General features: G+C 36.9%; 1 protein-coding gene across 2 annotated transcripts in view; it reads left to right on the top strand.

Annotated features, from left to right (window-relative positions):
- The window catches only part of LOC141287200 (uncharacterized), a 33,298-nt gene extending 22,411 nt beyond the window's left edge, over window positions 1–10,887 (top strand). The window contains exons 4-7 of one of the 2 annotated variants that reach the window (XM_073819334.1): window positions 1,798–1,885; window positions 2,165–2,742; window positions 7,423–7,557; window positions 8,012–10,887. In XM_073819334.1, coding sequence (XP_073675435.1) covers window positions 1,798–1,885; window positions 2,165–2,742; window positions 7,423–7,557; window positions 8,012–8,566 — 1,356 coding nt within the window. In that variant the 3' untranslated portion in view covers window positions 8,567–10,887. The remainder of the gene's footprint in view (window positions 1–1,797; window positions 1,886–2,164; window positions 2,743–7,422; window positions 7,558–8,011) is intronic. The other variant, XM_073819335.1, reaches the window with a different exon arrangement.
- The last annotated feature ends 3,834 nt before the right edge of the window (window positions 10,888–14,721 follow it).

Raw genomic sequence — 14,721 nt, forward strand, 5'->3', positions numbered from 1 at the left:
GAGAAGTATGCTTGGAAATAATATTTCACATCTTCGATTGCATTCATTGGGTCTATTTGTAGTGCGTCAGCCACCCAATAATAGCAATAAGCTTTGTGCTTTGGGTACTTTTAATATAAAACAAAGTCTCAGCTTTCAAAATCTGTCAGTTTTATAGTGAAATACAAACAATGTGTCTTGCACTAATGTATTTTTCACGCTTAAATGTGGCAGGACAGTTCCATAAAAATCAGTTGTCTTTTCGATTAAAATTAGACATTTGTTTTATTCAATTATATTGTTTTCTTTAATTAAAACAACAATAAAATGTCTAAAGGTTGAAGTGGACTTGTTGAAGTTAACATAAGTTATATTGTTGTCTTTTCTGAGGTATATAAGTGACTATTCACAAGCTGTTTTGGAAATAATAATAATAATAATCTTCCATTCATTAGTATGCCAACCATCCATTAATCGCAATAATTCTGTGCTTTGTTGCTTTTAATATAACAGTTCAGTTTTCAAATTCTGTCAGCTTTTTCACGAAATATAAATTATAAGTGTGTTTTTCCTCTTCATTTAAAAAAATAGTATAGCCTAATTTAATAAAATGAATGTCTCACTGTAATTGGAAAGATGACTGATTCACATGCCACTTAAACTGAGGCGAACACAGCGATTTGTCACGCCACATTAAAGAGCATGAAAAACACATTATTGTAATAGACATATTGTTTGTATTTCGCTATAAAACTGACAGATTTTGAAAGCTAAACTTGGAATATCCCGGTGCTCCCAATCCTGGCCATTTGCATCCTCATGTGCTAGATTATACTTTCAAAATATTATAACTTTAATCTCGTAATTGCTATGAATCAATTCTAGTAATTTTGACTTTATTTTCGAAACATTTCGACTTTATTCTTGAAACACTTTGACTTTATTCTCGAAACATTTCGACTTTATTCTCATAATTTCGACTTCATTCACGTAATTTTGACTTTATTCTTGTAATCTTCGATTTTTTTTAACGTGGCACTAAAACGCTGTTGTAAAATAGAACTCTTCTGTAACGTTATAAATTTCTTTACTGTCACTTTTAAGTAATTTAAGTAATTTCTTTAAAAAAAAAGAAAATCTTATTAAACCCAAACTTTTACATTTATACAACCAAAGAGAGAGGGCAACCTAAAGTAATCTTCAGAGAGTTACTTTATTGATAAATCATCATTTGCACATACACATGTGTAGATATTACTAGTGAATGAAACCCATTCTTCTTCCTCTAAATTATTTCCCTCTTTTTTCTGTATTTTCTAAGGAACCCAGGTCTGGGCTCAGTTCCATGTCAGTTCAAGCAGTTCATGGTTTTGTTTCAGGATTTAAATTCTTCCTTCACACTAGTTTCAAGTAACAAATTGAAGGCTCCTCCAGAATTTAATTAATCTTCTTAATCGGCTCAGCGGAAATAGATCTGACCTAAACTTTGAATGGATCTCTTAAGTATTGAATCTAAAACAAAAGGATTTTTGGCCATTTCACTATTTTAACACACCACACAGTGAGACTGTTTGCCCTGATTTTACATTGGATATCAATTGGTAATGGTGACTCAGCATAGTACACAAAAATGATAAATAACTTTAAAAAGTAAGCAATAATATTATCAAACACAAATCTATTAATATTGTCGTATTCTAGCTTGAACCAACACTATGCCCAGTATAGGCTAAAAAGGAAAATTGATTTTTATTGTTGTTGTATTGGTTATGCTTGTTAAACACATTTTAAGAAGTTTATCTGTGTATCTATTTTCAGAGTATACTGCGACAGTCCAAGCTGACCTCCATCAGTAAGTCAGACACCAAGCTTCATGAGATGAACAGACTCAACTGCAATGGCAAGAGTATGTACTGTACAATCACATCTTTTAAAGCTTGATAGTCTCTAGTTCTTCACACACACCTGCAGTTCGGGGGGAAGGTCTGAGCATGGTACCAGCTATGTTCCATGAGTTTCCATACTGGCTATTAATAGATGTAATTACTTTTACTCTATAGTGATTGGCATGTGTCTGCTGCCCTTTGCCTCTGCAGTTTCGAGCAAATCTTTTGTCTCTTTAAAAAACAATGCTTCCCAGATTTGATGCTCTCAGTTTCCATTAATACCATACTGCTCTGTGTAGAATCTTCTAAGAAGAACCGTCCTGCCAGCATGGATCTGCTTCTACTTCCTAGCCGTCGCTCAAACTCCGACCTGCGTTCTCAGGGCCGCCAGCTGCCTCAGATCCCCTCTGGTGAGGACGGGGAACACACGTACGCCGAGGTGGGCCGCCGCTCTTCTCCAACACGTGGTTCTGAGGATGCCCGCTATGGCGTCGGAGGTCGAGCTGGAGAGACGGACACACCCGCCCCACCGGCGGTGCCTGCTAATACCCCTGCGCCACCTGATCCTGACGGAGACTGCTTGGAAGGTGGGATTCCGGAGCCAGAGACCCTTCCCCAAGTGGTAAACACGCCTCCTCAACCACAGGAAACAGTGGAGTATGCCTGCATCAGAAAAGTCCGGAGAGCGGACAAAGCAGCCCAGAAGAGGGACAATGGGACGGAGACCGAGGAGGGACTCGGACAACAACAGCGACACAGCAGTGGGGACATTCGACATGCCCCACCCACTCACCCAGCCCCAGCTCCAACACACCCACACAGTCAGAAGATTCCTCGGAAAAACGTGGAGGCCTTCAATCTTCCATCTTTCCCTAAGGTAATGTTCTATCTGATCTATCTATCGCTCTATCTATAAATATTACTTACTAGTGATGTAATGGTAGTATCAATATCGTAGTATCACAATAGCAAAATTGCCTCAATATCATTGTAGTCACATGACGATATGCAATGATAGGTCTTCTGGGCAAAAAGTGTAGTTTTTAAAATATATTTAAACTTCTAATTCTAACATTAAAGGTCTTTAAACTTGTGTTTTGGACCATTATGCTTTGGCACAGTATCTGTCAAATGAACTGAATCCGGAAGGACAAATATGGCTTAAGCACTTTGTGATCAGGTGTTTTCAGCTCCTCAGAACGGCTCAGTTCACAGTAAATGCAGCACTCGTTTACTGCATGTGCTGGGAGTTTAGCGCGCATTTGGCAACACAACAATCACCAGTTATGCTTTGTTTTTGCACCAGATGATTACAGAATTTCACTAGATTTGTAGTGAGACATGTTTTTGTAAGCCTGTTGTTGAAGTTTTCCATTAAAATAAAAGCTCTGCTGTCGTTTCCGTCAAAATAAAAGCTTAAAAGTGCAGTATGAATTACTGAGAAAAAGTGGTTTAAATGGGTAACATAACTGCAGTCCAAATTCAAAACATTTCAAGTGTAGAAATTTCCATACTGTAGTGTAAAGCAAAAATAATATACTTATGAAATATTCATTTTCATTTATTTTACAGTGCAATTGTTTTACAATATATGGCTATTACTGTCATAGGAATAACAATAATATAAAATTGCTGTTACTATTGTTAACATTATTATTATTATATTCTAATTTGTTTGGCTTCCTAAAACACCAGTGTGAATGTAATTTAGACTGAGACAGTATACTGCAAATAAAAAGAGTTATAGTTAAAGTTAAGTTAGAGTTCAGGTACAAGTCAATTCACTGACTTTTTTCTGACTTAAGTTTTCTTAGTTAGGAACATGGGTTGGAACTCTTAATTTTAAACTCTCAAAGTACATTAGATACAATAATTTAACTTTAAAATGTACAAAATGTATCATGTATAAATATCGTTTCATGGACTTTATATCGAGATATTATTGTATCAAAATATATGATATTTTAATAGTGTTACATTCCTATTATGATTTTACACTTTTACATTAACAATGTAATTAATCTCTTCAAGTGAGTGTTTTTAAAAATGTTACATTTAGTCCAAAATAATAACTCAAGGTAGTAACAATTTAAACAAATATTGTATTTGTGAACTTATGCTATTCTTAGTTAACTTTTAACTATTTTTTAAACTTTCCAGATCATCAGTCAACAAAGCTCTGTAAAAATTGGTCACAGATGTTGAGATTTACTTTACATTTTACCAAGCTGATTACTTACTAAACACTCCCACAGATAATGTATTCATGCCATTTTAAGTCTTATTTTGGTGTAACAAACTGGTTATATCCAAGTATGTGAGTTGTTTACTTATTTTTTTAATTAGTCTTCCCATTAACACCATTATACTGTTCATTCAGACTGATTTGCGGACATGCACGAACACGAGGCAGAGGATTTATCACATGAACCAGTCACAGCCCAACAAAACCAGTCATATCCAATCATATTGTGATGTAGGCATTGCCTCCTCTCATGTGACTTTCCCTTATTCATTCTCAATTACCCCCTAACAAACCCACTGAATCGCTTTAGGTGGTCTGTTAAAACTCAATGAGCTAAAAGAATTTTAATTCGACTTCCTTAGATTCAAATTCAAATGCAATTCTGTATTCTGTTTGCTCCCTCAATTCAAATCTGTAATTGAACTGTAATTTAAAGGGTATTTTTAGTTCCATTCTGAATGGTGCACTTCTACACATACATTCAGTGCTAATTCGATAATTCATATAGCACTGCAACCGCAGGTAGCTGAGGATACAAATGTAAAAAGCACTACTGCAGTACATGAGAGTATTGTTGCTGATGGAAACAGAGGTGTAAAATACTTGAGTAATTTTACTTGATTACTGTACTTAAGTATTATTTTTGGGGATTTGTACTTTAATCAAGTACAATTTAAACTGACTACTTGTACTTTTACTTGATTACATTTCTGAAGAAAAAAACAGTACTTTTTACTCCTTACAATTTTATTTTATCTTAAAAAGTACATTACATTTTTATTTCATCTTATGCACATTAAATATGGTAAACAGAAGAGAATTAATCAAATTAGGTGCAAATAATTATCAATATTTGCTGAGAAAAAAACTCTTAAGTGCCCCAAATAAACAATTAAAAGATCAATTATCCTTTTAGACAGTGACGTTTAATAGACACCACAAAAAGTGGCCTTTCAAAGTGTTAATGTTGTTTGTTTAATTCTATGACTCTTCTCATTAATTTAACACATTGTATTCTGTCTGGAATATGTTTTATGTCTCTGCATCAAATCTTGCTCTTCAAAGGGATAATTCACCCAAAAATGAAAATTCTCTCATCATTATCTGAAACCTCTGTCATGCCAGATGTTCATGACTTTCTTTCTTCAGATGAACACAAGCAAAGATTTTTAGTAAATATAATGCAAGGGGACAGGAACACTTCGGAAACCACACGAAGTGAACTTGACGGTCAAGTTTAAAATATTAGTCTTTGTATTTTTCTTACATATCTTACATCAGTTCACTTAAGGAGACCCTGATTCATTACCAGTGGTTGCCTGAGTTACTGTCATATTCATTTGTGTATAGTTTTTGAAGTGTCATTTTTAGATGTCTCATACACTTGCATTACATGGAAAGTAGTTTTTTTTTTTTTTTTTTTTGAAAACTCTTAGTTTGTGTTCATCTGATAAATGAAAGTCATATGGGATGGCATGAGAGTGGAAAGGATGGAGTTTCCTTTTAATACCTTTCCCTGTTTTGTTTTTTTCGGTATTCTGTGCTTCATTTTTATTGTTGTTGTGGCACTAGATATATGTGTTTGACCTCTGCCATTGCATTTTTGCATCTTTCTCTCCCTTTAATCATACTTCTGTATGTCTGTCAGTACTTTTACTTTTTTATTACTTGAGTACAATTTTAAGTTGTACTTTTTTTACTTTTACTCAAGTATGTTTTTGGCCAGATACCTGTACTTTCACTTGAGTAAAATTGAGTACTTTTTACACCTCTGGATGGAAATTATTTGCCTTTTCATGACTACTAAAAGCTTTTGCTGTAATTTTCCGATTGTGCTTTAAATTGCGTCTTAAACTGAAACCTATTATAAATAGACACATGCTGGGAATGACTTCCCCTATTTTTGTGTGCCTCAGCAGTAGTGTGGACTTGCAACTAAAGTGGATCTGCAATTAAGTACACTGCAAGTGTACTTCATTATTTTCTCTGTGAGAACACTGTCCAAATCAATGATACTTGCAAGCGTTTAGTGGTCCGTCCACAGCGTTCGGGTGCTCACAGGCACTTTACTATGAGGATGATGCAACCAGCGGAAACGCGGAGTGAAACCTCTCAATCACCGAAACCCAGGCAAACAGCCAGAGCCAGAAAATGGGCCAGTCCTAATGGGAGACAAAGCGAATTGCTATGGTGAACGAAAGAAGCTACAACAACATGCTAATCCCTGCCTTAAAAATGGCACTGTGACACACCCCATTGCCCACCTTCCGTTTCTCCTGCATAACAATGAGGAGAAAATGCACAGCAAGCATCAGCCTGTTCCCTTACGCCTGAGTACAGGAAACACATTAAGCTCAATATCATTAGATGCAGAAGATGGTTAGACATGAGGGCAGGCATTAAGAGGGGGACGGTAACCTGATTATGCTACATAGGCTTATTTTCTAGAAGAAGAGGTTTTAACTGACTCCACAACTGGTTAAATGTATTACTATGATACTATCTAAACTCATCTAATATTCTTTCAAACTATCATCTAATGTTCTATTAGTCTATCAAAAGTACATTTTTGAACAATATCCTGACTCTTTTCAATATAATGGAAGTAAACGGCTGAATCAGTTGATTTGGCTTACAAAACCAAGTCTGAACGTTTTGTTAACAAATTGGAGTCAAACAGTTCTTGAGCTCAGCTCACTGGAGGTGACTATTATGAGTGACTTCAATCTGTTTCTCACACAAAGACATCAAGAAGTCTTAATATTGCACAAAGGTTGTATGGACAAATGTTATGGTACTTTCATACTGAATTTGCACCTCCTGTAGCTTCAATTTTGAAAGCTCCTTTAGTCTTCCACAGAAGAAATAAAGTCATACTGATTTGAAACAACATGAGGGTGAGTGAATAATGACAGAATTCATTTTATGGGCAAAGCATTCCTTTGAAACTACTGTTTTAAAGGGATAGTTCTCAGAAAATTGAAAATTCTGTCAATAATTACTCATGTTGTTCCAAACTCGTAAGTCCTTCAGTCATCTTCAGAACACAAGTTAAGATATTTTTGATGAAATGAAATGAAATGAAGATGAAGGAAGGTCTTACGGGTTTGGAACAACATGAGGGTGAGTAATTAAATGATTCATTTTTAGGTGAACTATCCCTTTAAACCACTTAACTGCCTTGGAGGGCATTGTTGATGCTGTTTCATGATGCTGTTCTACTCAGCTCTATTCTCCAGTGTATATTGTTTAAGATGGCAACTTAAACTGTAACATGATATTTATTCTAGTCAATTGTTTTTAATACATCAGGAGGCAGTGTTTATGGGAAATGGAGAACAGTACATATGGAAACCTCCAGAAGATGATGACATCATCTTCCAGCACAAGCAGATGGGTATTCTGAGCTCTCATGCGGGAGAGAATATGGCAGCATCTGCAGCAGGGGTGAGTGTGCATTTCATTTTCCACAGTCCTAAGACACCCCTATTGAAATAACAGCATATGCTGGTTAGGTATGTTTTAGCTGGTCATGTGCTGGTCCTAAGCTGGTCCTTGCTCAGGACCATCTTAAACCAGTAACCATGCATCAAAACATACCTAACCAGCATAAGCTGTTCTTTTTCAACAGGGACATTCTCCATTTCTTATTCTTTTCAGTCAAAATGTCTTCTAGGTATTAAACATTCTTAAAACACTGTCTGTGAATGATCTCTGAGTACTTCCTTACCCCTAAACACTATTTCAGAGTTAACCAGAAGCAGCTGTAATGGCCGAATTGTTTTTGTTGCACATTAGACAGCAGGAACTGGAAAAACAAACTTTTGGAGTAAAAGATAGTTGCACAGAATTCCCCCTTATGAATACGTTTCAGATGTTTTGTCTCTCTATTATCATGTAGATCACAGAGATGTATTCGAAAGTCTGCAAACCGGGCAAAAAGAAGCGAGGCATGCCTGGCTCACCCACCGCCACGAGGGACATCAGCGGCTATAGGACCTTGGCTCGAGGTGACCGTGGTGAGCGTGACGGGGGTTTCAGCGTGGTAGTCAAACCTCAAACGTGGGCCCCGCAGGAGGGCAAAGGCACGAGACCGCCACCTGGCTGCATGGAGGACCACTGCTATGAAGCCATCAGCACTGAGGAAACAGACCTGGCTTACGAGACCATGGAGGGTGGGGGAGGCTGGAGGCGTGACAGGCCTCCACCCAATGCCAGTGCCACCTTGCGGCCCAAGCGGAAGCGTCCTCAGCAACCCTTGCAACAACCTCCGCCACCCCCTCCACCCCCTCAGCAGACCCCCAAACTGCAGCATCTCCCGGCCAAAACAATGCTGATTCCCGGGGAGAGCCTGTACGAGAGCATCCCTGACCTGAAGCAGGGCTCAGCCACCTCCAGCACAACCACCATCTTTACTTTTAATGATGGCATGGAGATGTATGTCACTGGCCTGTAGGGGCTGCTCTGGGGAAGGGAACTTTCCTCTCTGGGGCTTGAATTTCGAATGGGGCCACGCGCATTGGGATACGCGCATTGTGTCACTGCTATATATTTTACATGGGTTCCAAGTATTAGTTGAGCATTAATTGAGTTTTGTAAGTCTAGTTAAAGGTCAGTATTCTCGCAGCACAAAACGATAGAATGCTTACGTGAAAATCCAAACAAAATGATTTCGACTATTCACACGCCTTCATCACGAAGAAGAAAAATAGTCACCAGCCACGACATATCACAACAGACACAACATATCACACCCGACAGTAGCATTCCTATAGAGGAAATTCTTGTTTTTTGTCATTACATGCTGTAGTTAAGGACAAAGTGACCATCGGAATTGCGGGTCAAACTTGTATTCGATGCCTAGAAAATCCCAAAGTAAAAAAAAAAACAGAGCACAAGTCTATTACAAAAGTAATTTGCTAAGAAGCACAATTTAATTGTGTTCTCGTGGCCCTCTGAGAAGAAGAAAAAAATAATTTGGTTGATGCCCTTAGCAAAGAATATACAGAAAGTGAATTTAGAAAGCCAATCAAAAGCTATTGCCAAGCAAAATATCATATATTGACAAAAAGCCTTTATTTAATTTGTTCATAGAAGAGTTGATCCTATTTTAAAATGGCTAAAAGCTATCTATTACCTAAAAGCTTTAGGAAAGACATGGCCCTATTTTTGTAATGTCAAAGCCTCTATTTATGTAAAGAATTAATCCTAATTTTAGAGCTAAAATAAAGATTCTAATTCGATTGGTCAAACAGATCCTGTACGCCAAGAAAGTATTTTCTTAAGCACAAATATCTCATGCTTAGCATGTCGTCTGTCTGAGACAGCGCCCTTATGAAATTGAAGAGTACATTTAAAATCTGTTAAAAAAGTAATAGATGGTAAATTGTCAATAAAGTAAGATCATGGAGAGAATTAGCAAAAGCTCAGGGACAGTGAACAAAAATATTAAATAGCTGCACACAAAACGTTACAACATATCTCACAAGAGACCCCCAATGTCTTTTCATGTTTTCTTGTTTTGGCCATACATCAAATCAAAAACTGTCACATAAGTCACCACAGCACTTCAATGCGGTAAAGTAAGTGTTTTTTCTTTGTCAATACTGTTTATGCACTTTGCCTGATTAAAAAGATGCATGCTTTCAAGAAAAAAAAAACCCTTGTGAAGGGATAAAAAAAGAAAAGAAAGAAAAGTGAAACTAGCACTGTCCTGTGGTATCAGAGAATGGTTTATTTCTTGCTGTTGTCGGTGGATTGTTTGATTTATATGCCTTTTTCTTCATCTGAGAAAGAGCACAAAGTGAATTGCTTCAAGACTGGGGAGACCAATGAGGACTTAAGGAGGACTCTCTAAATAAAAAAAAAACTGGACAGTTAGGAAAATAACACAATTGGTCAGAAGAAAATGTATCATAGACAATCCCTTTCCCCCATCATTTCAGAAGCAGTCAGGATGTCCATGTATGTCCAGATCAGATTGAATGGAATCACATACATTAGATTGTTGCAAAAAATCTCCTGTATGTTATATGAAAATAATGGGAGATTAAAAAAAAAAAAAGAAGAAGACTAATGGTACAATGACTAAGCGATTTAAAATTAGTGTATGTCACCCTGTAAGTCTACAGGAGGGGGGTTTGGGGTTTTATGGCCAGATAGTGACAAGTTTCACCAGTGGACAATGTCAAACTATCTTTGATATGTGGACTATAGCCGCTGTCTCTTGGTGTCTTTGAATCTGATGCTAATGTGATCTGGATTAAATTATCCCAAATGGCTGGAGCACACACAAAAGGGGCTCAGGTCAACCAAATATAATTAAAGCGTTTGTCTAAGCCCTCGTTGCTATCAAATGTTGGTGCAATGTTGTAAATATGTTACAAGAAGAATTGCAGAAGAAACTGCATAAAAGGGGGGGCGGGAATTTGCTCTTGGTGTTCCTGAAAGTATTTGTTTCTTTCTGGTTGTCCTTTTGGAATGATTTTTCTCTGGTGAAAAATTATCTCAGCAGTATCTCTGTGAGTTTTGATTATGTGCTTTGGGATTTTTTTTGTTTTCCACATCATTTTAGCTATACTGTGTATCTCAAAGACCAGTTGAGTTTAGTGTGGCAGCTAATGTTGTGCGTTTGCTTATCAAACAACAGGGTGGTGTGTATTAAAGCTGTGTAATTAAGTACTAATGTGCAAAAGATTGTAATGTTTTTATATCAAAATGACTATTCATAAAATGTCGGGTCAAGTTTATACTTTTTTAAATAAAGTAGCACTTCAAAAAAACACAAAGCATATAGCATTCACATAGTGTTTTCTCGCAATAAGCCATCTATTAATTCTCTTAAAGGGGACATAAGATGAAAATCAGAATTTTCCCGTGTTTGAGGGCTATAATTGGGTCCCTGGTGCATCTACCAACCCAGAAAACATAAAAAAGAACAACCCACTAACTTTGTTTTTGGTAAACGAGAGGGTCAGATTTTGCTCCCCCCGTGATTTAGAAAGGGGATTTTTTTTTTTATATAATATTACCGCCCCTAATCTGCACGTTTCCACCCACGGCGCCGCCATTTTGTTTTCATAAGTGACAACAGTGTGTACCAGTTCTAACGCCTTGGCAAAAAGTTTGAGCAAAGCATATTAACTATTCTGTCTTTGGCTGCACAGACAAGCACAGAACACTATTAAGAGTTCCAACCTCAGAAGAGTGAAGAAAGCAGTGGATTTATTGATTTATTTACTGTATATTATGGTGCCGTCACACAGACCTAAACTCGTGTTTTTAACATAAACTTGTGTGTATTTGAAAGTGTAGTTTAGTACTCACATGCTGTGTGGCAGCCGCTTTTCATCTGTGTGCTCAGAAAGCCATATGTCAGAAGTTTAAACTAATATAGTTTAAAACGCTTGATTTCAGTTGTGAGAGACATGATAATCAAAACCAAACAGATGTTTTTTAGTTTTTTAGAATCTGAGGCACAAGCTGTAAAAGCACAGCCCTATTCTAGAAAAAGGGGTGGCAAGCAGCAGCTCATTTGCATTTAAAGAGCCATGCACGAAAATCATCTGTTTCTGTTTCCACTCAAAATAGGCATTTTCAAAATTATATTATAAATGATCTGCGGTATATTTTGAGCTGAAACTTTTACACCTCAGACTTATATTACATACAATCTGATTTCACAGAAAAATCTAACAATTTTACAAGGTGGCAACTACGTATGAATTCATATAATGTGAATTGTATGAAAAGTACACTTTGAAAAAAGCATGAAGATTTGCCACAACCCTACCTCTAAACTTAACTGTCAATGGGACGCGAGCGGATTTTATGAAAACATACACATGAGATTGTATGAATTTATATGAATTATAGTTTGAAATACTTCCGAATTGCCGTGAGATTGTGGTGGACACTTACAGAAACCATGGCTGTCAGAGTAACAACACAAGCACCATGCACACAATTTTAGTAATGGATGCTCTACTAAGGTTTTTCATGAGTGCAGTACTCACATCTGAACACATCTGTCACAGACAATAGATTGAAACATCAGAAAGGGTGGAATATGCAATATTTATTTGCAAGCACCACAGTTTAGTGAGAGTTAATATGAACTTGCAAAATTAAAGAACGTGATTTTTTTAAATATATATAATGAAAATACATAAAACCTGATCTGATCAGTTATACTGAGATGCTTTAAAAATCTAATTTTAATCAGATTTTAGGTGTTTTTCTTTTAAATAAACAGATTTAAAAATCAAATTCTTCTGTAAACTCAAATTCTTCTTATCTGTAAGAACCTGCAGATTTGTTTACATTAAACATTTTTGTCTCTGGGGACAAATGAATGGCAAAAAGGGAACTAAACCTGGACTAAATATGTCTTAGTTCAGCATTAATTAGGTTATAAAAAAAAACAATGGATTTTAACAGCCACAAAGGCGTTCACAGACATGAGATCTCACATAGGCAAGTCTTGCTCCTCCGACTTACTGACTTAGAAGAAACAGATGTGCGCCTGTGTTAGATTTGCATTTTGTGATGTCTGTAGGCATCAATGCAAAAGGTTCAGCAAATATTCCAGAGGACATTTCTCATTCTAAATCTGGATGTGATTAGGCTCTGATTAAACCGGCTTTGATTAGTTTATACACTCAGGTAGATGAGGGATTGCATTAGAGTTCTTTGTTTACCCTAATTAACCATTGAAGCTGCAGTCACACCAGCCTTTCACTGTGGTACATGCTGTTCCTATGACAACTGCCTCACTGTCATGGTATGGTATTTAAGAATTCCCCTCCATTGAGACAAAATCTCATCGCATTTCACAGTAAGATTACATTACAAACCGATGGAAGAGGTCATAGGATTTTTTTTTCAATGTAAAAATTTTTCAAATTTTTATTTCATTCAAATCCTCTACTACAACATATGAACTTGTGTTTGTAAGAGTGTAACCTGTTTTCCTACCTCTCTTACTGTGTTCCTGCGTGTGTTTATGTGTGAGAGTGTCACAAGCTCGCATCTGACTTGCTCTGGAAAAAAAAATAGGTCATCCTTAAAACAAAAAGGGTGCAGTCAACATAGCAACCGTCTGCTGTTTTTTTATTGGCTGACTTGTTTCCATAGTAACAGGTTAACCTTGAGGCTGCAGTCGCAGACCAGTTTGTTGTCTAGGCGAATCCAGCATGTATGAGGAGCTCTGCTAAGTCAAGATGTCACCCATGTTTTTAGAGCTCCAGCACCACTGGAGAAAGGGTCTGCATGTTGTAGAAACCTAGTGAGAGTAAACACAGTCTCAAGAGAACTCTATATGAATGTCAGAATTGTACAGTACATTCAAAAAGTATTCACCAGATGTATTATTTACACATTATTTATATTTTTCTCACACTATGTAACGCAACGTACCATGTGTTCTGCCATTTTAAAATGTGGAAAGAAAGACAGCTTTAATGCAGTGTTTCCAAACTTTTTTTTGTCTCATGTACTCCCACAGCTCCATACATAAGGATCAAGTGCTGTTCTTCTTTAACATTAAACTATAAAAATCGCATAATCGCATCGCATGCTAGATATTTACACATATATCCAGAAACAATTTGCCGACGTAAACGCTCGTGTGTTAAGTTACGCATTTTCAGCCCGAGATTCAGTAGCTGATTCCATAACGTAATTTTAGAGATAATAATGGAGGTTTGAACTGCTGATTTTTAACGTTAAAATTAAAAGAGAAATAGACAGAGAGAGACTTACCTGAGTGTGTGGCTGTCAACAAAGTTCGGTAGCATCGTCACTTACAGCAAAGCTGTAAATTGAAACTCTTCAAAACAGTGATTTTACTACCGCCCTGCTGACAAAACGTAATTTTCCAGTTGATAACTGTTTTATCGAAAAAGTAATCAATTCGCGGGTTAAAGCTTACAACATGTGCCAGTGCACGTTTCCGGTCTGAGAGCGTGTCTGTATGTGAGAGAGAGCGGGAGAAAAAAAAGTGTTTTGTATAGGTAATGGTAATATAGTTGGAAAATACAGAAATGTTTTTTTTTTTTTTATCTTATTTTTGGTCAAATTTGTATCCTTGGTCAGTGTCTGTAGGTTTCCATGTGATGTTGTAGGCCTTAAAGGAGAAGTTCACTTCCAGAATGAAAATTTTCAGATAATTTACTCACCCCCATTTTATCTAAGATGTTCCTGTCTTTCTTTCTTCAGTCAAAAAGAAAGGTTTTCGAGGAAAACATTCCAGGATTTTTCTCTATATAGTGGATTTAAGTGGTGGCCAACAAGTTGAAGGTCCAAATAGTTTTAATGCAGCTTCAAAGCAGGGTTGCCAGGTTTTCAAAACAAAGCCGCCCATTTGCTACTCAAAACTAGCCCAAAACTTGCCCAATGGCATTTTGAGGGGGGTCCCCCAGTAAAAAACGCATTCTGGGGGGCTGGGGAGTAAAATACATGTTTTTTAGAGGGGTTCCCCGGTACAGTTCGCATTCCAGGGGATAAAGATAGTGTTATTGGGGTTGTTTCAACCCGCAAAAACATGAAAAAACCACCTGCGACAACAGTGTTAAAGTATCCCAATTCCGCGGGAAAACCACAGACTTGGCA

Source organism: Garra rufa, chromosome 15 (genome assembly GCF_049309525.1).
Source record: "Garra rufa chromosome 15, GarRuf1.0, whole genome shotgun sequence".
Classification (NCBI taxonomy): domain Eukaryota; kingdom Metazoa; phylum Chordata; class Actinopteri; order Cypriniformes; family Cyprinidae; genus Garra; species Garra rufa.